Below are 21,936 nucleotides of genomic sequence, written 5' to 3'. Positions count from 1 at the left end.
TTGGTCTGGCTTACAGCAAATTTAAAACAATATGTATATATTTTTTTAGTTAATTAATAAAAACACAACTTATCACACTTTACAACTATTAAAGTCCCTGATTTTCGTTGTTGGTCTCCGTAAACACTCATATATAGGGCTACACACAACCAACTATAAGAAACTCAATTAAATCGCTCACTCACATAAGGAGTTGTACATTTGAAAATTATTTGATGGATTCTAACAGCCAAAATTCAAACGTGAGGTTCTTATGCACAAAGTATTAGTTCAAAGGCTTCGCTTGGAAAATACAAAGAACAATTTAAAATGTGTTTTCCTACCTCATACCTAATCCAAAACTACGCACAGAATTGGACCAAATCTTGTATTATACAACGTCTCTAACCTTTATTTGTGTACTTCATTTAGTGATCCTTTATCTCCTACCAAAAATTGTTCTATAGGTCTGGCTGTCAACCAAAGCAATTGGTCATTTTACTGTTTCTTTTTTGGTGATAGTAAAATATCTTTGCTTTGATAGGTAAACAACCTGTCTTAATAAACTCTACTTGTATCGAGAATCGGCTTGACACAATTAAGAAATATAAGTTCCAAACATCAGTTACACCATACATAAAGTTGTAAAAAAATAACCGTTAATCAAGTGTTTTATAATATTTAATTGTCAATATATACGTGTGTACACAATTACTAAAATACATCTCAAAGTCTTGACGTTTTACATTTTTATTCAATTTGGGAAATGCTTTAATAATGTAACATGGATATAACTGATTTTAAAAAAGTTGGGTAACAAATTTAGGTCATTGTTTTTTAGTCAAACAAAATGTTAATTTTAACATTTAACCCTTAGATACGACCATTTATTAGACTCAGAAAACTAAATTAAAATATAATTTGGTTATTCAGTGTAGTGTCAATACTCATCATCGAAGATTCCAAGAAATTAAATATCGTGAAATCATCGTCATAAAAAAATCTTATCTTCTGTGTAATGATTTATCTCAGTTACTCTTTGTATTTTTGTACAAATTTTTATTCTTTAAATTGGATACCTCCTTCTTGACGTCTTGTAGGGCGCTCCACACACAGACATCTTTCTGCTCATGCATCAAATTATTCTTTAAGAATCTCACACTCTCCTCTAGTTTTGATACTCTAACTTCTTCTTCGATTTGTTCCTTTTCCTTTTCCCAATGTTCCCTTTCCCGCTTCATCGCCTTGATCACTTCCCTTAGAGTTATATTCTGCTGCGTCAAGTTATCCACGTCCAACTCGGCTTTCTTTAATTCTTCTTCCAACTGAATTTCTTTTTGCCTGAAAACTAATATTTCATTTTCCTTCTCAAGTTTCTCATCGATATCGTTCTTTGCTATTTCTGTTTGACTCTCCACAGAAACTAGTTTAAGTGCCGGCTTCTTAGACATATTTTTCTGCCCGAACTCGTCCATGATTTTTCTACCAAAATTGTTCATTGCATCCAGAATCATGTTCCGCTGTTGTCTGTCGCATTTAAGGAAGTTGTCGACTTGACTGAGAGTTTTCATCACCTTCCTTTCCAGCTCTATTTCACGCTTTAGCGTCTTTCTTTCTTCTTCAACCTTCTCACAATATTTCTTCCACAAGGCCATCTCTTCTCTCAGTTTCGAGTTTGAGTACTTGCTATTGTGAAGTCTTGTCTTAATTTCTGACAGTTCGGCACACATTTGCTCTGAGACTCGGTTCCAATCGCTTAGGTGCTTTTCATTTTTGCTATTCACCTTTTCTAATTCATCCACTTGCTTTTTATACATGCTTTCGTTTGTCTTTACCTGAAATTATATTAATGTTATTCAAGCGATTAATAATTTATATTCTGGCGTTTTCTTAATTTAACTTAGTAAATAGTGGATAGATTAAAACATTGTACAAGTTCCAATAATATGCTTTATTTTTCATTTCAATAGATCATCATTTACTGTATAATCATATTTATTATTTTGCAGAGTGAGAGAAAGTTATTGCAACTTTCAACAAATTGCAATAAATCTTTGCTGTGTTCAAATAATTACAGTTTACGGTAAGACACAAGTTACCATTTGTGTTAAAAAAAACTTTCCCAGATCCCGACAAAGATATATTGTCCTTATATGGTATCATGATCATATCCAGTTCATATAATCATATTCATATAATCATATTCACTGCAAACTGTATTAAAGTTATTTACATACATGAATTTACCTGTAGATCTAGTTTGATGGTTGCATCAGACTCAATTAGAAAGTCAAATAAGATTAGAGAACAAACTGTTCATATAAGTGATTTAGTGCTTGCGGTGGAAACCCATAGCTGAAGCTACTACTCATGTACATACATACAGTACTCTACGAAAATTTATTTTGATCTCTAGACGTTATTTTGTTTGGGCTTGGTTAAAAATGGCCTTAATTGCCTAATTTAAATGCCTGTAATTTAATGTAGTTAAGGGTTAAAAAACGTGTCTACTTTTTCTGTATTCAGGGAAGTTACTTTAATAGCCATTAAATTTAACTTAAAAAAATGTTTTCCAAACCCAAAGTCGACTGTACCTCTTTAAAGTGATATTCATAGTGGTTAATCTATGATCATTAAATACAGATATTGTTGCACTTGGACTACCTTAAATTTGGTGCCACTACTTAATCTGTGATCATGAAACACAGATATTGCATTTGAAGCACCTTAAACAACTTTTACGTGCCACTCGTAAATCTCTGATTATCAACTATGTATTGTTCGTCTTGCAGCACCTTAAACAAATTTAACGTGCCACTCGTAAATCTTTGATTATCAACTATGTATTGTTCTTCTTGCAGCACCTTAAATTTGGTGCCACTACTTAATCTGTGATTATGAAACACAGATATTATTGCACTTTCAGCACCTTAAACAACTTTAACGTGCCACTCGTAAATCTCTGATTATCAACTATGTATTGTTCGTCTTGCAGCACCTTAAACAAATTTAACGTGCCACTCGTAAATCTTTGATTATCAACTATGTATTGTTCTTCTTGCAGCACCTTAAATTTGGTGCCACTACTTAATCTGTTATCATGAAACACAGATATTGTTGCACTTTCAGCACCAACAACTTTAACTAACTTGCCACTCGTAAATCTATGATTATCAACTATGTATTGTTCGTCTTGCAGCACCTTAAACAAATTTAACGTGCCACTCGTAAATCTTTGATTATCAACTATGTATTGTTCTTCTTGCAGCACCTTAAATTTGGTGCCACTACTTAATCTGTGATTATGAAACACAGATATTATTGCACTTTCAGCACCTTAAACAACTTTAACGTGCCACTCGTAAATCTCTGATTATCAACTATGTATTGTTCGTCTTGCAGCACCTTAAAACAAATTTAAACGTGCCACTCGTAAATCTTTGATTATCAACTATGTATTGTTCTTCTTGCAGCACCTTAAATTTGGTGCCACTACTTAATCTGTTATCATGAAACACAGATATTGTTGCACTTTCAGCACCAACAACTTTAACTTGCCACTCGTAAATCTCTGATTATCAACTATGTATTGTTCGTCTTGCAGCACCTTAAACAAATTTAACGTGCCACTCGTAAATCTTTGATTATCAACTATGTATTGTTCTTCTTGCAGCACCTTAAATTTGGTGCCACTACTTAATCTGTGATTATGAAACACAGATATTATTGCACTTTCAGCACCTTAAACAACTTTAACGTGCCACTCGTAAATCTCTGATTATCAACTATGTATTGTTCGTCTTGCAGCACCTTAAACAAATTTAACGTGCCACTCGTAAATCTTTGATTATCAACTATGTATTGTTCTTCTTGCAGCACCTTAAATTTGGTGCCACTACTTAATCTGTTATCATGAAACACAGATATTGTTGCACTTTCAGCACCAACAACTTTAACTTGCCACTCGTAAATCTATGATTATCAAATATATATTGTTGCAATTGCAGAACACTTAATTTAGCGTTACTACTTAATATGTGATCATGAAATGTAGATATTGTTAGATTTGCACCAGCTTAAAGCTGGTGCCACTGGTTAATCTGAAATCATCAAATACAGATTTTGTAGCCCCAGTAGCACTGAAAATTCATTAAAGCCCAGTTAACTTAAACTAGCACATTATTTAAATGAAGTTTTTATAATACTCTAAATCTGTATAGCACAATCCTGAAACAATGAACTAGAACGTATGGTGGAAGTAGAATCGGGAAACCTAACTCAATATGACGGTTATACAATGTGAAGCAGCTCGTTTGTATTTAAACGTTATATTCCCTAACAGGAAAGCCACTTTGCCATTTAATTATTTATTATTTGACATATAGGGTTATACATAAACCATTTATATCCAGGATATAAGATGCATATGCAAGATGGCAGTGAGAGAAAATAAAACGTTCAAAGAGCAAAAATCGCTGCTGTGACTGTCAGCTGAATCGCAACGAATAACTTTGATAAATGGTAATGACATGCAATCAGTCTAACATGCATTAGTGTGCCAGTTTTGCAACAAAACAGTACTAACTACCTATAAGGAAAATAGTAACTAAGCTATCACGTTCGGCAGCTACAAATTAGGTAACGTGCAGTTGCACAGATACATATAATGCGAGCAATATAACTTTACATGTCAATTAGAACAACAATACCATTAAACAATAACAAATGCACTTAACCTATAAAAATAAAATACAGCATGCAAGACAGCCGGTGACTATATGGTAGCAGGATCATCGACAAACACATAAAAATAAAGCGCAGTACAAAAGAATAAGAAAAATAAAAAAGTGACAATGACAAAAATCGTAACGCATACTTTGTGTTGCGTATGTGTTCACCACAACTCTATTGTGCTTTTGTCATTGTTAATATTTTAACTCAGTAAAATAAGACAAAATAAGGATGCAACCTCGGAATTGAAAGATAATAAGCTAAAATTTTGCATACGTCTTTATTTTGATGGTATAAAACTTACCTCAAAAGTCTCATATAATCACGTGTACGGCGACTTCAGATATTTAAGGTCAAAGTTCACGAAAATCAGTTTTTTCAAATATCTCGTTTCTCTTACGCTAAATGACTTTGAAGGTGGTTAGAGAAATTGTAGAACGGTAAATTCTCTTCAACTTTTGTCTGAAATAATTTTATGTACGTTCAACCCTTTTTGAGATACAGCGCAAAGAGTAGGGGACCGCTTACATGTATATACGATAATGCGAGGTCAGCCAGTAAGAATACAATAAATAAATGAGTGATATTGTTAATTATTCACTTACTATTATTATTATTACTATTAATACTATTATTATCATTATTATTAAATTTTTATTATTATTTATTATTTAATATACCATATTTATAGATATTATTAATTATAAATAATATATTCTCTAAATAATATTTATTTTATTTTTACCAAACATACAATATTAAAAGAAATATTTCAAATTAATTTTAATTATATATTTATTTAATGATCCAATAATCAATTTATTAAAATTAAAAATATAATTTTTTTTTTATTATTAATGATTAATATTTTTGTTTTAATTTTCTTCTTGTTCATCGTCTTCTTCTTTCTTCCTCTGTCTGTTCAATATCGGATTCATTATCATCATTCTCGTTTACTAAAGTATCAGAATAGAAAGATTCATGAATATCAGGTGCATATTCACTTTCTTCATTTAAATCATCTGAAGTTGATGAAGCGTTGAGGCATGATTGTCCATTACACTGCCCACAAATTAAAGTGCATCGAAATCCTGATTTCCAGAGTAGCACATAGCATGATATTTAGCCTCAGCAGTTACCAATGCATCATGTTCAAAAAGTATACGATTTTTGACTAATTTTTCCTAACAATTCGCCCTCATACTTTACTGATGGTGCGTTTATATACATTTATTCTTTTCTGCGACTTCATCAGCTACTTGACCACAAAAAAAGCAAGATGTTTTAAAATCAAATACCTCTTCTCGTTTTTTTACGAGGTGGACTTTCTGCAGTTGGAGTTTCATCGTCTTCTGCACGTCGCTTCGATGCAGGCATTTGAATTTTTACTTATATACACTTTTCAACAATCAACATGCACCATGACAGAAGTCAAAGTATTTAAATAATTTTATATGGCCGTCATTTCTGTCAATACTTGCAGTTTTTTAATGTTTGTAAGCCACGCACAACACTCACATAGCACTTTCTGAATATTAATTTTATTACAAATAAAACAACAATCAGCCATTGCAATTAAAAGATACACTCAAAGTCGTACGTCTGTTAATGCTAAGATTCTTTGTTTGAAGGTTATTTTTTGACGATGGAAGGATTGTGAAGGAAACAGGATTTTTACGGACATTTGCCATCGTTAAGTGAAACAAGAAAACAGTAACACTACGTTTCGAGATCTGCAATCTGATCTCTTCTTCAGGTAAAGAACTAGTTTCTACTAGAACTAGAAGTTCTTTACCTGAAGAAGAGATCAGATTGCAGATCTCGAAACGTAGTGTTACTGTTTTTTCTTGTTTCACTTAACGATGGCAAATGTCCGTAAAAATCCTGTTTCCTTCACAATGCTAAGATGTCGTTTTCAACTAACGGATAAAATAAATTTATATAGTTTAGAAATACTAACACAGAGAAATACCCTACCATTCCCATCATAAAGTAAAATATCTCACCACCACTACTGTACTTATACATAGAAATTCCAAACTCATTCGTTACGGTGTGTAGAAAGTCACACACAAAAACCAGTCATATAACAATGGAGCATCTGCTACAGCTACGCAGAAACAGCAAACGTCGTACAAGAGATTTATATTTCGAGATATAATATTCATAATATGGACGAAAAGTATTTCTTTTTAATATTGTATGTTTTGGTAAAAATAAAATAAGTATTATTTAGTGAATATATAAATTTATAATTAATATCTATAAATATGGTATATTAAATAATAAATAATAATAGTATTAAGTAATAATAATAATAATAGTAAGTGAATAATTAACAATATAACTCATTTATTTATTTGTATTCTACTGGCTGACCTTGCATTATCGTATATAGCCTACATGTAAGCGGTCCCCCTACTCTTTGCGCTGTATCTCAAAAAGGGTTTGAACGTACATAAAATTATTTCAGACAAAAGTTGAAGAGAATTTACCGTTCTACAATTTCTCTAACCACCTTCAAAGTCATTTAGCGTAAGGGAAACGAGATATTTGAAAAAAAACTGATTTTCGTGAACTTTGACCTTAAATATCTGAAGTCGCGTACACGTGATTATATGAGACTTTTGAGGTAAGTTTTATACCATCAAAATAAAGACGTATGCTAAATTTTAGCTTATTATCTTTCATTCCGAGGTTGCGTCCTTATTTTACCGGACTATTTAGGGAGTACCATAAGTATCGAGAGTAAGTTACGTGTCAGGCGTCGTTGAGAGAATTTGAACGGTTTGAAATGGCAAGCCTGAGGTCGCTAGTTCGTTTATATTCCGGTTCAAGGAGTAAGAAACTTCTGTTCCTTGTATTGCTTGTATCGAATTGCTTTCTTGTGGTAGTTGTTCAGGAGGCACGCCACAAGGTGTTGATTTTGAGATTGAGAGGCAACGGCTTTTGCTGGTGATCAATTGTTTTCAGAATTGAAATGATATCTTAAGTATGGTAACAATTTTCATTCAGACGGTGGTGGTCACGGCGCAAGGATTTGCTTTTATCTAGCAAGTGCTGTGTTATTGAAGCGAGGCGATCGTGATTGATAAAGGGCGGTTGGTTTTCTTGAAAGCTTCCGAATGCCATGAAAGGAGACCGAACGTACAACATAGAGGTTATAACACAGGTCTAGCGTCGGCTCTCAGAGTTATTTGAAAAAATTCAACAATCAATATCACACCTCATCCGTATAAATGATTTATCTCGTGTGGAACTAATACAATCAAAGATAGGAGGTAGGTACTCTTAGTTGTCAGATGCCTGTCTCTGGGTAATTGTATTCTCCCAAAGTGAACGTTATGGTAGGTAGCGTTAGAGCTGAAGAAAGTGGATGAGGAAAATGTGGCTACACTATGTCGCATCGTCAAATCCTCTTTACGACTTCAATCATATTCAATAACAGTTTTCATTTCGTGGGGTGAAAGTTTAGGAAGTTTTCACAATAAAGGTAACTGTTGAAAGTTAAAAAGAGCAATTATTAGAGTATACAAATTTAGCGTACGTGAAGAATAATTTTTTACAAAATACATTGTCTATAAAAGTCACATCTAGTGATTGTAATAAGTTTTACTGATTCTAAAATATAGATATTTTGGAGTAAAATAGTCTTTAGCTATCTCTAAAAGATATTTAACCTGAGACTGATGAACTGTTATTGCTACTGTATATGACGTTGTCGAGTATGATTCTGGTAAAAAAACCTGATTAGAATACTGTTTACTTGAGAGAGACATTAATCATACGGAACACAGGTTGAAGGTAACTTCTGCATAATATATTTTTTTTACTTTTTTGCGGTTGCCAGCTAAGTAACATAGTATACCGCATATCAAAAATGCGGATATAAGTTTTTTACTTGCATAACCTACTCACAGTTTCTAGCTGTGTCTCCAGATCTTCCAGTGTGGCCCTCGCTCCAGCGGTCAGCTCTCTTATAGATTCTTTATGTCTGGTTCTCAGTTCGTCCACTTCATTTCTAGTCATCTCCAATTCTTCTTTATGTTTTTTCGTTTTCTCTTCTAATTGCCTAAGGAAGACAATAATATTTTTGTATATGCATTAAACCAAATACAACTTAAGTAAATTTCTAATTTTATAGCTCCTTTCAATGTGAATAAACGGAAAAGTAGACGATTATCTATATATATATATATATATATATATATATATATATATATATATATATCTATATATATATATATACATATATCGTACACAAAAATAATATATATATATATATTTATGTAACACAAAATAAAAAAGATTTGATCCAATCTAGAGATATATGAAGTTACTCTTACGTGTTAGCTCGACTTCGTTTACATAAAGCAATTTCGTTAGGTACTAAAAGAGTTCTGACCTCCCTAAGTTCAGTCACGATAGGACATGATAGACTGACGTGTATTTATTTATCAGCGGAAAACCGTTTTCAACAAATTATAACGAGGTTCAAGACAGTTATATACCTAATAAATATCACAGCTAACATCCACAGTTACAACTAACTGAGATAAAGAAATCTAATACTATTGAAATTGAAAATGATGTTGTATAAAAGACTTGTATAATTCAACAAAGACTGGCTATAATAAATAGCTGAGTGGATATTTAGTAATAATTACAATAAATAGCGTATGAAAATAAATAAAAAAATAAAAGTTGTTAAATTAGAAAATAAACATACAAAGACATCAAAAGGAATTTATGATTTCAAAAAACATTATCATGCAAAAAAATATTAAATATAACCTTAAAACAAACAGGGCCCGTAATACACATCCGCTAATAGCGGTGAATAGATGGTATTTTTTGATTACTATAATTGTAGTTATACAAGTATTTTTGTTTTGTCCGGTTCTGTTACACGTTTGGTTTTGTATTCTGTTGTAGCTTAAGTAATTATCTTAAGATATTAATTTAACATGGCATGAAACAAAACTTTACATAATAGTTGTACCTGTTTGAAGCTTATATATTTCTTTCTTTCTTTAACAATATTTTAAAGTTGTGACCCCTAGAAATTGTAAAATAGTCTCTTGCAGTTTCATGGACACATACTCTGCAAGGAAGTGCCAAACACAAAATCCTAAATTATCAGACAAAAAGTACAACACATATTTAAATACAAGATAGTCGTGCATAATACATCTCTTCAACTAATAAATGATGCAGAGTCTAATTATATTTCAGTAGGGCAAAGATGTGTACAAATATGAAACTAGAAGTGGGAAACATTATCGGTCAAGCAATATAAGGCGACGGTTTCTAACAACTTTCTAGCCAAGATAGTGTGAAGTTAATAAAATATCTCTCTGAGGATGTGAAAAATGCAATCTAATCTAACAAGGTGGTTTTATAGTGGCCAACGTATTTCATTATCTTAATGAGTTCATAAAAGTTTTATTTTTTCAGTTAAGATTTATCCCCCATTGATGTCATTGCGAATTTGTTTGAAAGAGGCGAGATTTTGTTTGCTTACGAGGGAGAATCCCATACATTACACTATACAACTACGTTACGATATATACAGTGCATGTCTTTTATGTATGCAATTTCATGTAACAATATTGAAAAATAAGGATCTTTATAAACGTTGGTTCTTCCGGTCTTAAGACAAAATGTAAGAAACATTAACAATTGTGTCACAAACGCCCATAACATGGTGAGGGTAAGCGCTATATATATAGTTACTGCCAAGCAAGATGAATGTATCCTAATATCGGTGAGGGCCTGCTTAAAAAGAATAAACGTACTCTTAAATTCCTCAAACTAAACTGTTTCTAACAAGCCTACCTCTGCTTCTCTTCTAAAAGGTTAGCAATGTCTGATTGGGCTGAGTCAAGTTTCATGTTAAGGTCTGAAAATATAAATAAATACATTATTATTTTGTCTGATCCATTAAAATAAATAAATTAGAATTAGTTATATAAATTCATAAATGATCACAAAATAAAAATGTTCTCGGATATATTTCTCAGTTACTCCAATTGAATTGATATGTTTAGTTGTTGCTAATTCTTATAGTGTTGAGTATTTATGTGCACCACCATCGATCTCGTACACTGTTACCTGATAAGGAAAGTTTGAGCAAGCCTATTTCTTGTTCCTTGAGGACGAGTAGAGACTCCTGTTTCTTGAGCTGGATTTGAAGACTAGAGATCGCTTGCTGAGCCCTTGTCAGCTGTTCGTCTCTGACGGACATCGCTCTGTCCACCGCGGCCTGCCAGCTGTCCTCCAGTTCTCCTAGCATCGACTAACAACATGTATATTAGTGTATGGCGGTCCCAAAAACATATTACAGTTAAAATATGATTCAACATGCCTTTCAATTTTGCGTGAATGCTACATTATATTTTAAACTATAACAAATCTTCAACAGACACTTTAAATAATAGGTACGTACGTAATTAAACACAATAGATATTTCACGTACACATTTAGATAAAATTCGGTTCTATCACCTAATGGAACTTTTATGCTATCACATACAGTGTCTATACGAACGTCAAAATTGGATTTTTAATTGGATTTGGATGAATGTTATCAAAATCGTGTTAAACATTCGTCAAAATAACATGTTTTTCTTTGGATGTAAATCAAGAGGGCAGAGACACGTATTAGAACGTACAAACACTATTATACAAGATCTAGAACAATTGTTTGCAACAAAATACTCTTTTTCGGAAAATTAATTATCTCGGGACATAAAAAGCCTTTTCCTCTAACGCTGGGACTATTGTTTCGAAAAATGAACCTTAAGTTAATAGTGGAGAACTAGTAGCTATCTCATGTGAAAGAATCTGATGGCTGGATCATTCCGAAATAAAAATGTACGTACAAGATAGAATTATATTTCTTTTCCTCTTAAGACAAGAAACAGAAATTACACTTAGTCGTAAAACGACCTTTGCCCTGCTTTCGGAGTGACAAACATAATCTGGATGAGTATAAGGTTGGGCGTTCAAGTGTAGGTTCAACTGAAAGGTATAAACAAGCCAGAAGTGGTTTATACCTTCTGGAGTATTTACTCCTGAGGAGTAAATCAGAATTCTGCTTGCTTGACAGCAAGTAAATTAACGATCTCCGTTTCTCTTGCCAGATTAGTAACGGTTTTCTGTTTAGCTCGTTATGTAGGATTCCTAACCTAACATTCACTTGTGACAAAGAAACTTTCAATATCAACATTGACTCATATATATATAATGCGACACTAATAGAATAATCTGTGGCGTACTCATCATCGTAGCATTGGATGCTAGGGATTAGGGTACTTATCATTAGCTAAAAGTTGGAGCCGACTCGTAGCATGATGGATTTCGTATTTCCCAGCGATTATCAAGCTAAGTTATCTACTAAATGAAAGCATAAAAGGAGGCAAAGAGATTCTGCATTTATAATAATAGTGAGGTGTCAAAGAAGTTTTTGTATTCTGATTGAGATGTAAAACATACATAATATATTAACGTGATAAAAAGAAGTCAGTAAGCGCTAACACCGAACATAAGTCTAAAGTTTTTTTTATTACGGTGTGTATTTAATCTTTTGAAGAATTCCAGCTGGCACTATGAAAAAAATATTAACTATGAATATTTATAATATACTTTCGGTCGTTAAGCACATTTTACTTGACTAAAGTCTGGGAATATGTAAATATACTTCGTATAAGCGTTTAATCGAAAACAACATCTCTAATAAACCTATAATTTATACATACCCATAACTTTTTGCCGAAGAAACAAATACTAAGTAGTCAGCTAGTAATCATCAGTAAGTCTACTAACACAAGTTTGAAACAAATAACCAACTAAGCCAAACATTTATTATATCTTCAACAAAATGTCCCAGTCGGTCAATACGTAATTATACTAAATGGTTGTGATTTAATTCAAAAATATCTTAAATCGTTATCATACGTATAAATTAACTAGTTATCGTATACAAAATTCTCATTGTCTAAACTATGCAACTTTAGTAATATCTAAAACAATTTGGTTTTAATAAAAGACTAAAAGAATAATTTACTTACCAAACAGTTGTCCGCTTGCCATTCAATTTCTGACATTTCCCGAATCAGAAAACACAGAAATAATAAATAATAAGAAGACAATTTTAAAAGATATTGTACAATAAACTTGATATAGTTGAAGAATGATTTGTTTCTAACAGCTGTTTTATTCTTATAGATAGCCTACCCATAGAGTAAAGAGTGTTTGAAGTAGCAAGACTCTAACTATGAACAGCTGTTCGATCAGACTATAATTTGTTTAGAAAATACTAGCTGTTATCCAGACTTCGTCATCAACCTTTATAAATAACGTACAAAGTCTTCTTGATATAAGAGATGGCCACTGGAAGATCCGAGTTTTCTACACATAACATAGTTATGGTGGGAGGGGTGGATTAAATGTGAATGTTGGGTTTAGTTCCAGTTCTCCTTCCTCTTATTTTTCTACACATAACATAGTTATGGTGGGAAGGGTGGATTAAATGTGAATGTTGGGTTTAGCTCCAGTTCTCCTTCCTCTTAGTTTTCTACACATAACATAGTTATGGTGGGAAGGGTGGATTAAATGTGAATGTTGGGTTTAGTTCCAGTTCTCCTTCCTCTTAGTGCAGCGCCTGCAATCTGATGTCATAACGATGTGTACAGAGTTTATGTTCGAGCTTCTTTGACTTAGATTTCTTCTATTACTCCAGATTCTGTGACAGCGTCAGATTCCAGACGCTGCACTAAGAGGAAGGTCCACTGGAGCTAAACTTGACATTCACAGTGGAAGATATTCCGTTATTCCCTTTAGAATAATTCGACTTAAGATTAAAGGACAGTGTTTCGCGGGCATAAAGCTGAAGAGTGAAACAGTAATTAATAAGCATAATTGAAAGTCGAATTTCTATAGAACATTCGATATTGTGTGATTCAATTGCTAATAAGATATCGGTAGCATTTGAAATAATTTAGGTTAATGGGAAGGAATCCTAAAATCCGAGTCAGTAGCTTTCTGAGGGAGAGCACTTAAGTGTAGCTTTAGCGTACCAGAAGCATAGATACACACATATATTATAATTATTATCACATATATATTATTTACGATTGGTTATATATATATATATATGTATATATATATATATATGTATATATATATATGTATATATATATATGTATATATATATATATATATATATATATATATATATATATATGTGTGTGTGTGTGTGTGTGTGTGTGTATATAAGTAAAATTTCTAAAATTATATCTCCCTACTACACGTACCACCCAGTTCACTGTCTTAATGTGTATTCTCGGATTTTGCTCTTGGAAATAAAACCTAGTACACAATTTTGTGTATCCTTGCTTTCTTAACTGCTTGTGCGATATTCTCATATTTCTTTGATTCAGTCTAAGAATTAACAAATACTTTATATACCTATTGTAATCAAATTTGCAATACTAGTGGGTTCACTGCATTCATGTGTTTCCTCTAAATTAGTACCGGAGAGAATAGTTCATTTAGTCATATTAGTGCCCGATCTCTCTATTAGTAAGACTAGTGCTCGATCTTTTTGTCAGTTATATTAGTACTTTCCAATTCCTCTGTTTCTATTCCATCGGCTACAGAAAATACTTTGAATCACAATGTCAAAGGAATCCAATTTCGGGTAAGCCTACCTTATATGCGCATATTCTCAATTTTGTTCCTTAAATTTAATTGTATATCAATGTTTAAATAACAGCAATTTTTTATTCTCTTTTAATCCTCTGTTCTTAGACTATACTGGCTTTGTGTTTGATCACTGTGGCTATTATTCCTCTCAAGATTGGATCTCCCCGGGATTTGAACACGTGATCTCTCAGTTATAGAGCCGTGACTGTATCCACTAGTCTACATAGGAGGACAATAACAACCATAATAAACTAATTTGAAATGTTCACTGACGCCATCTATCGTAAAGGTTAGATAATACTGATTGGCATTACAATTTTCAATACACTATTGCCTTTCCAAACACTTGGAGGTTTCCGTTTCCATGAAACTGAGGAAGTTTTATATATATTTACAACTTTCCGAATTTCTTTTCACAGAAAATTTATTTTGATTATCATGAACATTTTATAAAATTATATAGAATTAGTTGTAAAAGTTAAAAAAAATAGTTATAAAATTGCCACTCCGCGCAATTTCCGGAAGAATTAACAGCACCATTTAGAATAAGGTCAGAAAACCCTTTTATTTGCTTGTTTAAAGTTTGATATTGACGATGAAAGGTTTGAATTATATGTACATGGCACTTGTAACACATAAAAATGGCAAATGTCCGACATCCTATTATCCATTCAAAATGTATTGTGTTATGGTGTTCTATTAACAAAACATTCAATTTGTGATGTTCTATTTTGTTCAATATTTGTAATTGGAATTATTGTGTCCACAAGCCAAATAATGGGGAGATGTGGGTAATTGTGAAACCCAACACAAATAACTTCCAGTATATGTAGCAAGTTCCTGGAGAGAACTTCAATATTTTCATCCAGCCAAAAATTAAGGTGTCATTATAAATCCTTTGTCGTACACTTACGCAGATCCTAAATATCAAAATAGGGCTCAGGTTCGACACAGTGCCCGAGAGGTACGCTATAACTCTATGTATGTCGGCCAGAGTGTGTTGATCCAGTTGCCATAAACCAGTTGGCCACCCACGCCGCGCTAAACAATGAGAGAGAAAGTGTACGTATGATATAGCATGTCCTGGCCGCCCGCGCCCGCCCAGGCGTGGATCCGAATGTAGGTAGATTTTTTTATACCATCAAAGAAACTGTGGGATGTAACATGTCAATAAGTTACACTATAGGCTGTTTTGAAAAGGTATTTATGAAAATGTGCGTGAAAATTAGACATGTAAATTAATAAAAGCGTTCGGAATTAGATTTTGTTAAGAGTTTCTGAATTGAAGAAGACAGTTTGGTAAATACAATAAACAGTAGCAAGAGCAGTTTTTTGACTCTGAACAAGGACAATGCAAGTCTAAAGAGGCGGTGACCTATGGTGATATAGAGAATGAGGTGGTTGAGTGCTCAGTAGAGAGGTTGAGGGCTTTCACGCTGTCAAAGTCTCATCAGAACTACAATGTTGAGGCCACATAAACCGTGTTTCGAAATGCACAATCAATAGACGGGGAGTTGTTTATAACTTGGCGGATATTTAGTTACATCACAACTGGAGTTCTCCAAGACAATGATATATATACTGTATATATATATATATATATATATATATATATATATATATATATATATTTATTATATATTTCAATGAAATATATATTATTTATTATATATTCCAATGAAATAAATAAATATAGAAATATAAATATATATATATATATATATATATATATATATATATACATTATATATTTCTTAGGGGAAACAAAATGTTTACTAGAGTTACAGAAGGTGTGTAAGTTGTGGCTTTGGTTATGTGGACACCTCTCACACGTTTGGAAGTTGAATTAATAAAACCAGTGTTGTACAACCCAGTAGGAACCGACTTATTTCAAAACAATTATTGCCATATTTTCATCCTTCCACGTCTCTTTAATATTTGGGAATCAAAAATATAGTTATATTTGGTAAATACAACGTTCGAATATTTTCTTTTGCTTATCTATTCCCAACTTGAATTATAAATTTATTTTACCGTACATCCAGAAGTAGTAGAGCAGGCTCGGCCGCGGAGGTTAATTGCGGCAGAACCACATCAGTTGGTGAGCGTCGAGAGATAAGCGGATCTGCAATTTCTGTTAGAAAAGGATCGTCAATTTGTGCAGTTGCGATTTAAACGAATAGAGCCGGTTCCTGTTCTCCTATATGCTCACTCTTGTAGGTTTCTTCTTGAAACTCCCGTCTTAAGACAACAGTCGATTGCTTCACCTTTCGGTAATATATTTATGTTCTAAATTTTATATTACGAGTATAAAGTAATTTCAAAATCTTAAATACGTGATGGAATACCTTTATATAAAGTTTTTTTAATTCGCTATTATTACATTTAAGGTTTTTTTGACGTATGTTGGCAATAGTGTATTTTCATAAAATATTAAATTCGGTTTAAATTTAGAATACATATAAGATACATGTTATTATCCTATATTCGCAATCTTAAATGCAGGTCGCTTGACGAATTTTAGCACTGTACAGTAAAATAAACAGAAATAATGGATTATCGAAGGACCCGGTTATTACGCATGAACAGAACGAATGAGCTATCGCAGAGACGGAGGAAGTTTAGGACTCAGTGTTTGATTTTAGGATAGACTTCATCCTAAATTCAAACTAGTTTTTTCGTGGATCAAGTGGAATCTATATACCAAGTTTTGTCACTAGGACATTTCTATCAAGAGTTATTTCACAAATGGCATACAAACGGGCTGTCTTTTGACATTTTGACCTCAAAATAAATAGCGATCTGTCTTTGGATTAAGTGGTAAATATATATGAAGTTTGAATTCTGTAGGACCTTTCTGTCAAAAGTTATCGCACAGATGTCAGATAGATGTCTTTTGACCTCAAAATAAATAGCGATCTTCCTTGGATTAAGTGGTAAATATATATGAAGTTTGAATTCTGTAGGACCTTTCTGTCAAAAGTTATCATCGCACAGATGTCAGACAGATGTCTTTTGACCACAAAATAAATAGCGATCTTCCTTGGATTAAGTGGTAAATATATATGAAGTTTGAATTCTGTAGGACCTTGCTGTCAAAAGTTATCGCACAGATGTCTTTTGACCTCAAAATAAATAGCGATCTTCCTTGGATTAAGTGGTAAATGTACATATACAAGTTTCAAGTCTGTAGGACCTTTCTATCAAGAGTTATCGCACAAAAAGGACCGACATACGGACAGACAAAGACACTTCAACAAGTCGGGTCCTTAATAACAGCAATGCATATACAGACTACCTATTTTGATATATCGCATTAAGTTTGCTTAACAAGTGTTGGCACAGGCGTGACTCAATCGTTGGTTTCTTAATCAACACCTTAACATGGATTTCGGGACAGTCCAATTAATATTCTCTAATCTACACCACGTGTTTGGACCGTTCGGTGTTGTGGATTGTTGTGATCAAATATACGTCTCGTTATCGTAATAATCTTGATTCTCAACTAAGATATGGTAGACTATCCAGGATTAATTAAGGTAATTCCCCATGGATTTACTTCCTTTTTGTTTGCTTTCATCGTTATTTCTTTACGCGGTGTAAGCGATTATGATATATTTGGAACTCATCTTCTGCTCTACAAAACTCTTCCTCATTGACATTTATGTCACTGACATAGTGACATTTCTATATTAATGTAACCTATAAATATCAAGCGTGTGAGTGTTTGACTCGAGGGCTGAATACCCAGTCATATTCTTAACTTCTCCAGTTTAATATTTATATAGAGAGTTTAACATTCTGTCACGAGAGATTACGCAGTTTAGTGTGATGTTGATGCTGTTATACGGTTTGAAAAACTGTCAAATAAAGATATTTGATTCCTGAGCACGTCCAAGATGCCCATTTTCATCCTCCTTGAGCCCCATCAGTGATAATAACGTGCAGGATCAACCGGGCAGCAGCAACAGCCGCCACATCTGCTGGCGGACTCTGTCACTAACAGGTTCTGTCTGCTGAGGATGTTTTAATTATGTAAATATCGACTGAGGGAGCCGCAGTACTAGTTCAGCTTCCGGTCCTCTGGTCACGTCACCGCAGACATGTGGAACAGGTTATTGACTTAGGTGCAATAAATTTGATAGAATGCACGTGCTGTCAAGGGTTTGATTATCGCATGAAAATAAATTTTAATGGGGCCATGGAAGTTTCTCAGACGTAAAAAGCTAGGTTATTTATCAAGAGTAATAAAAAAAGCCTTTACCTTACCCACTAAAAAGTTCTCCGAGTAAGCACATTTCGTCATTTCTCCACAAAAGGATTTGCTGGGGACATAAATTCGGCTGGCTGCTCCACAAATTGCAGAACTGGAACTCGGTCTGGTCAACATTTTAATTTTCAATATTTACATCAAATACACACCACTACTACAGCGATTTATCGCAACAACTCCCTCCTGGAGAGGCTCATTCCATGAAGGTCTTTTAATTGAACACTCATAATGTTGTGTTTTGCTCACAAACAAATCTCTTCAGATGGCTTTTCCAGTTGGAAGTTATTTATCATGAGGATATTAAGAGCGGACGAGATCTCTGATTATAAAATCACAACTGTGAGCTCCGCTAACTGACCGATCTATGGGGGAGGCCATCATACAGAAGGCATGTACAATCACTCTTCGTATATCTCTAAAATTAGTACTGTACACCTTAATTGGGCGTTCACTCAACGAGATGTAAAATAATAAGATTAGGCTTCACTGGAAGGCCGTTGCCCTATACTATAATTCAATGTAGTCAAAAGTACATGCAGTTTCTGGCAAATAACTAGCTTTCACTTCCTTTAACTCATTTCTGCCTACTATTTTCAATTAAAAACAGTAATATTGCCTAGTTATTTGCCTTTATATATACACACCGGGACTCGGACCCGGAACTCTCATTTGCTGAGTGAATGCGCTACCACTGTACATAATATACATACAGAGTATAAATTAAGTCCTGATACGCCTGGATCTATTCCAAACGGATTGAGATATCAATGTAAAACCTTCACTAAACTTATTAAATTACATTTTTGGATTTTTTGAGGGTAAAACAAATGTTACCGCCTTTCCAAAGGGCGGGTATATTTTCCGTTTCAAGGTCTATTCAATGGAAACGTAATGGAATGAACAATACATCTCTACAACGGTCCTAGCAAAAGTTATGGGCAAATAATTCCTTACAATGTAATGCATCTAGACACCGTACCAAAACTATGCTCACAGGAAACAACATCAGACGCTACGTAAAGAAATAAGCTGGGTGCCTCAAAGTCTTACTAAAAATATGATGCATAAATTGTGTTGATATGCGCAAGACATTGGCAATGTCCCTACAGGTTATTAATTTTTGCGTTACTTTCCCATAACTTTGCTAGAAACGGTGTATAGGTGTTTTATTAATGTCTATTAATTTTTAATTTATTAGTATTTCTATTAAATATACCTTTAATATAAAACTTTACAAGATAGGGGTTGCAATTAGACAATTTAAAGTTACTCCCTTCTACCCCCTTTGAAAGGGAGGTGAATTATTTGTTACCCTAAAAAAATCCAAAAAAGTAATTAAATAAGTCCAGTGAAGGTTGTACATTGATATCTCAATCTGTTTGGAATATACTTTGGCGTATCAAGACTTTACACCCTTAGATGTAAGGGCTTGTTTGACCATAACTTTTAATAGGACCGTTGTAGAAATGTTTAGTTCATGTCACTCTGTTTCTTTTCAATTTACCTTTCAAATGCCATGTCACAAGATAGGGGTTACAATTTGAAAATTTAAAGTGACATTCATTGGTAGTGCACTCACCCGCAAACGAGAGTTTCGGATTCGAGTCCCGGTGGGGCAAGTTTTTGTGATTCAGTGTTTATTAAAATTAAATCAGGCTATTGTTGTATTGTGTGATCAAAGTCGTTTGACATGTATTTTGTCTTCCAATCATATGTTAATTTGGTTATTTAAATACATATTTGACAGAAACAGCCAAAAACAAAATAATTGAATCGTAAAAAGTTAGGACTCTGTCGTGTAGTGGTAACGCACTCACTCGGCAAGTGAGAGATCCCGGTTGGAGTTTATTGAAATTAAATTAGGCTATTGCCATTAATAGAAATTTCATGAACGTTTCATAAATATTCATACCATTATCTTAAGCAATTTTGGTCTGCCTATAAGATGCCCGTAAATGCTATAAATATAACTTAATAAGTCTACAATTCCTCGTGAAATGCTCAAAAAACTTTAAGGAAATAGCTGTGCTAGAATTGGTCTAAGTAAAAAAATTAACATAATATTGCTCATCCTTTACAATTTGAAACAGATGTGAAATGGATTCTGCCCACATATGAAGGCTAATGGGTGATAATATCGACACGATATCCTAGTCTTGCTTATCTTAAAGCCACCATTTATTTTTGATGTTTTAAAAGAACAAAAAGCCACAGGTTTTTGGAGAGTTTGAAGGCCAGAACAATTCATATATTCTTGGAAGATACCGGCTAGTTCTGGAGCTTTTCAGTCAGCATCTCAACAGCCGCGCTAGTTCCCCATCAGCAAACTGATGTCTCAGTCAGGGAGGGTTGCTTACAATTTCTCACACGAGATATCAGTTATCAGATAGCTATTGCTAATAGCCAAGACTGGTAACGGCCTTAAGACAGATCAGAAGAACAAGGGCGTGGTGTATCCACGGTGTTACTGTGATTAAAAGAATGTTCTACTCTCTAAGATCAAAAAGTTTATAGTTGCCACTCAGCAAGAACTCACCATTTTCGCCATCTAATGCGTATCCCCACCTGGATATAATGGCCAATAAAGTCACCTATATAAACGTCAAGGTGATATAAAAGTTTAAGAACTGTGTCTCACCATAGGGTGTTGGACGTCTACATAGTTTCCATACATTATGGCCCCGTCGTCAGTGTCGTCTCTCGTGTAGGCAGTCGCGCAATAAACTATGTGGTCTGATTCACCTACATGTCCCGTCCGGGAATATTGCCTCTTGCACAGTTTGATAGGTCTTCATGGATTTCCTGTTTCTTGCAGTAGCGAGTACGCCGATTTTATTGCTGAAGACGTTTTTGCTGAGTAAGTCACATGATTATACAAATGCCCTAAACCTGCTCGGTCTTCTAACATTTACTATTCTGCAATAAATATATAACCTGTCTACAATCTGAGGTTCAATTCCCCAGGGAAAGGTTTACTGTACGATGTTGTTTTTGTTATTATAGAACCTGAGCGAATACAAACAGGTTATTATCGTTTTTCTTCTAAGTTTCGTTCCACACTACGTCAGAACGTTATGTACACAAATAAAACCTCTAAAAAATTACAATCCATATATTCGATATCGCTTTGGAGAGCCCATCTTCACTTGATAAATGTAAAACATAAACTGAATATAGCCATGCCTACCAAAGGTTAAGAACGGAAAGGAATATCTGTATCCGTAAATCACTGAGTTTAACGAGGGA

The 21,936-nt window shown here is 33.6% G+C and overlaps 1 protein-coding gene across 1 annotated transcript; it reads right to left on the bottom strand.

Annotated features, from left to right (window-relative positions):
- Nucleotides 1-642: 642 nt before the first annotated feature.
- On the bottom strand, nt 643-12,913 carry LOC124358693 (centrosomal protein of 55 kDa-like). Its single transcript, XM_046810994.1, has 5 exons — nt 12,782-12,913; nt 10,825-11,008; nt 10,549-10,612; nt 8,629-8,782; nt 643-1,814 (listed from the first exon to the last, which is right to left on the bottom strand). The coding sequence occupies exons 1-5, from the start codon at nt 12,815-12,817 to the stop codon at nt 1,008-1,010; spliced, it is 1,245 nt and encodes a 414-aa protein (XP_046666950.1). The 5' UTR covers nt 12,818-12,913; the 3' UTR covers nt 643-1,007.
- Between the last annotated feature and the right edge of the window lie 9,023 nt (nt 12,914-21,936).

The sequence above is a fragment of the Homalodisca vitripennis genome, chromosome 3 (assembly GCF_021130785.1).
Source record: "Homalodisca vitripennis isolate AUS2020 chromosome 3, UT_GWSS_2.1, whole genome shotgun sequence".
Classification (NCBI taxonomy): domain Eukaryota; kingdom Metazoa; phylum Arthropoda; class Insecta; order Hemiptera; family Cicadellidae; genus Homalodisca; species Homalodisca vitripennis.
The sequence above is the reverse complement of the archived record's forward strand: the minus strand, read 5'-3'. Positions and strand labels throughout refer to the sequence as shown.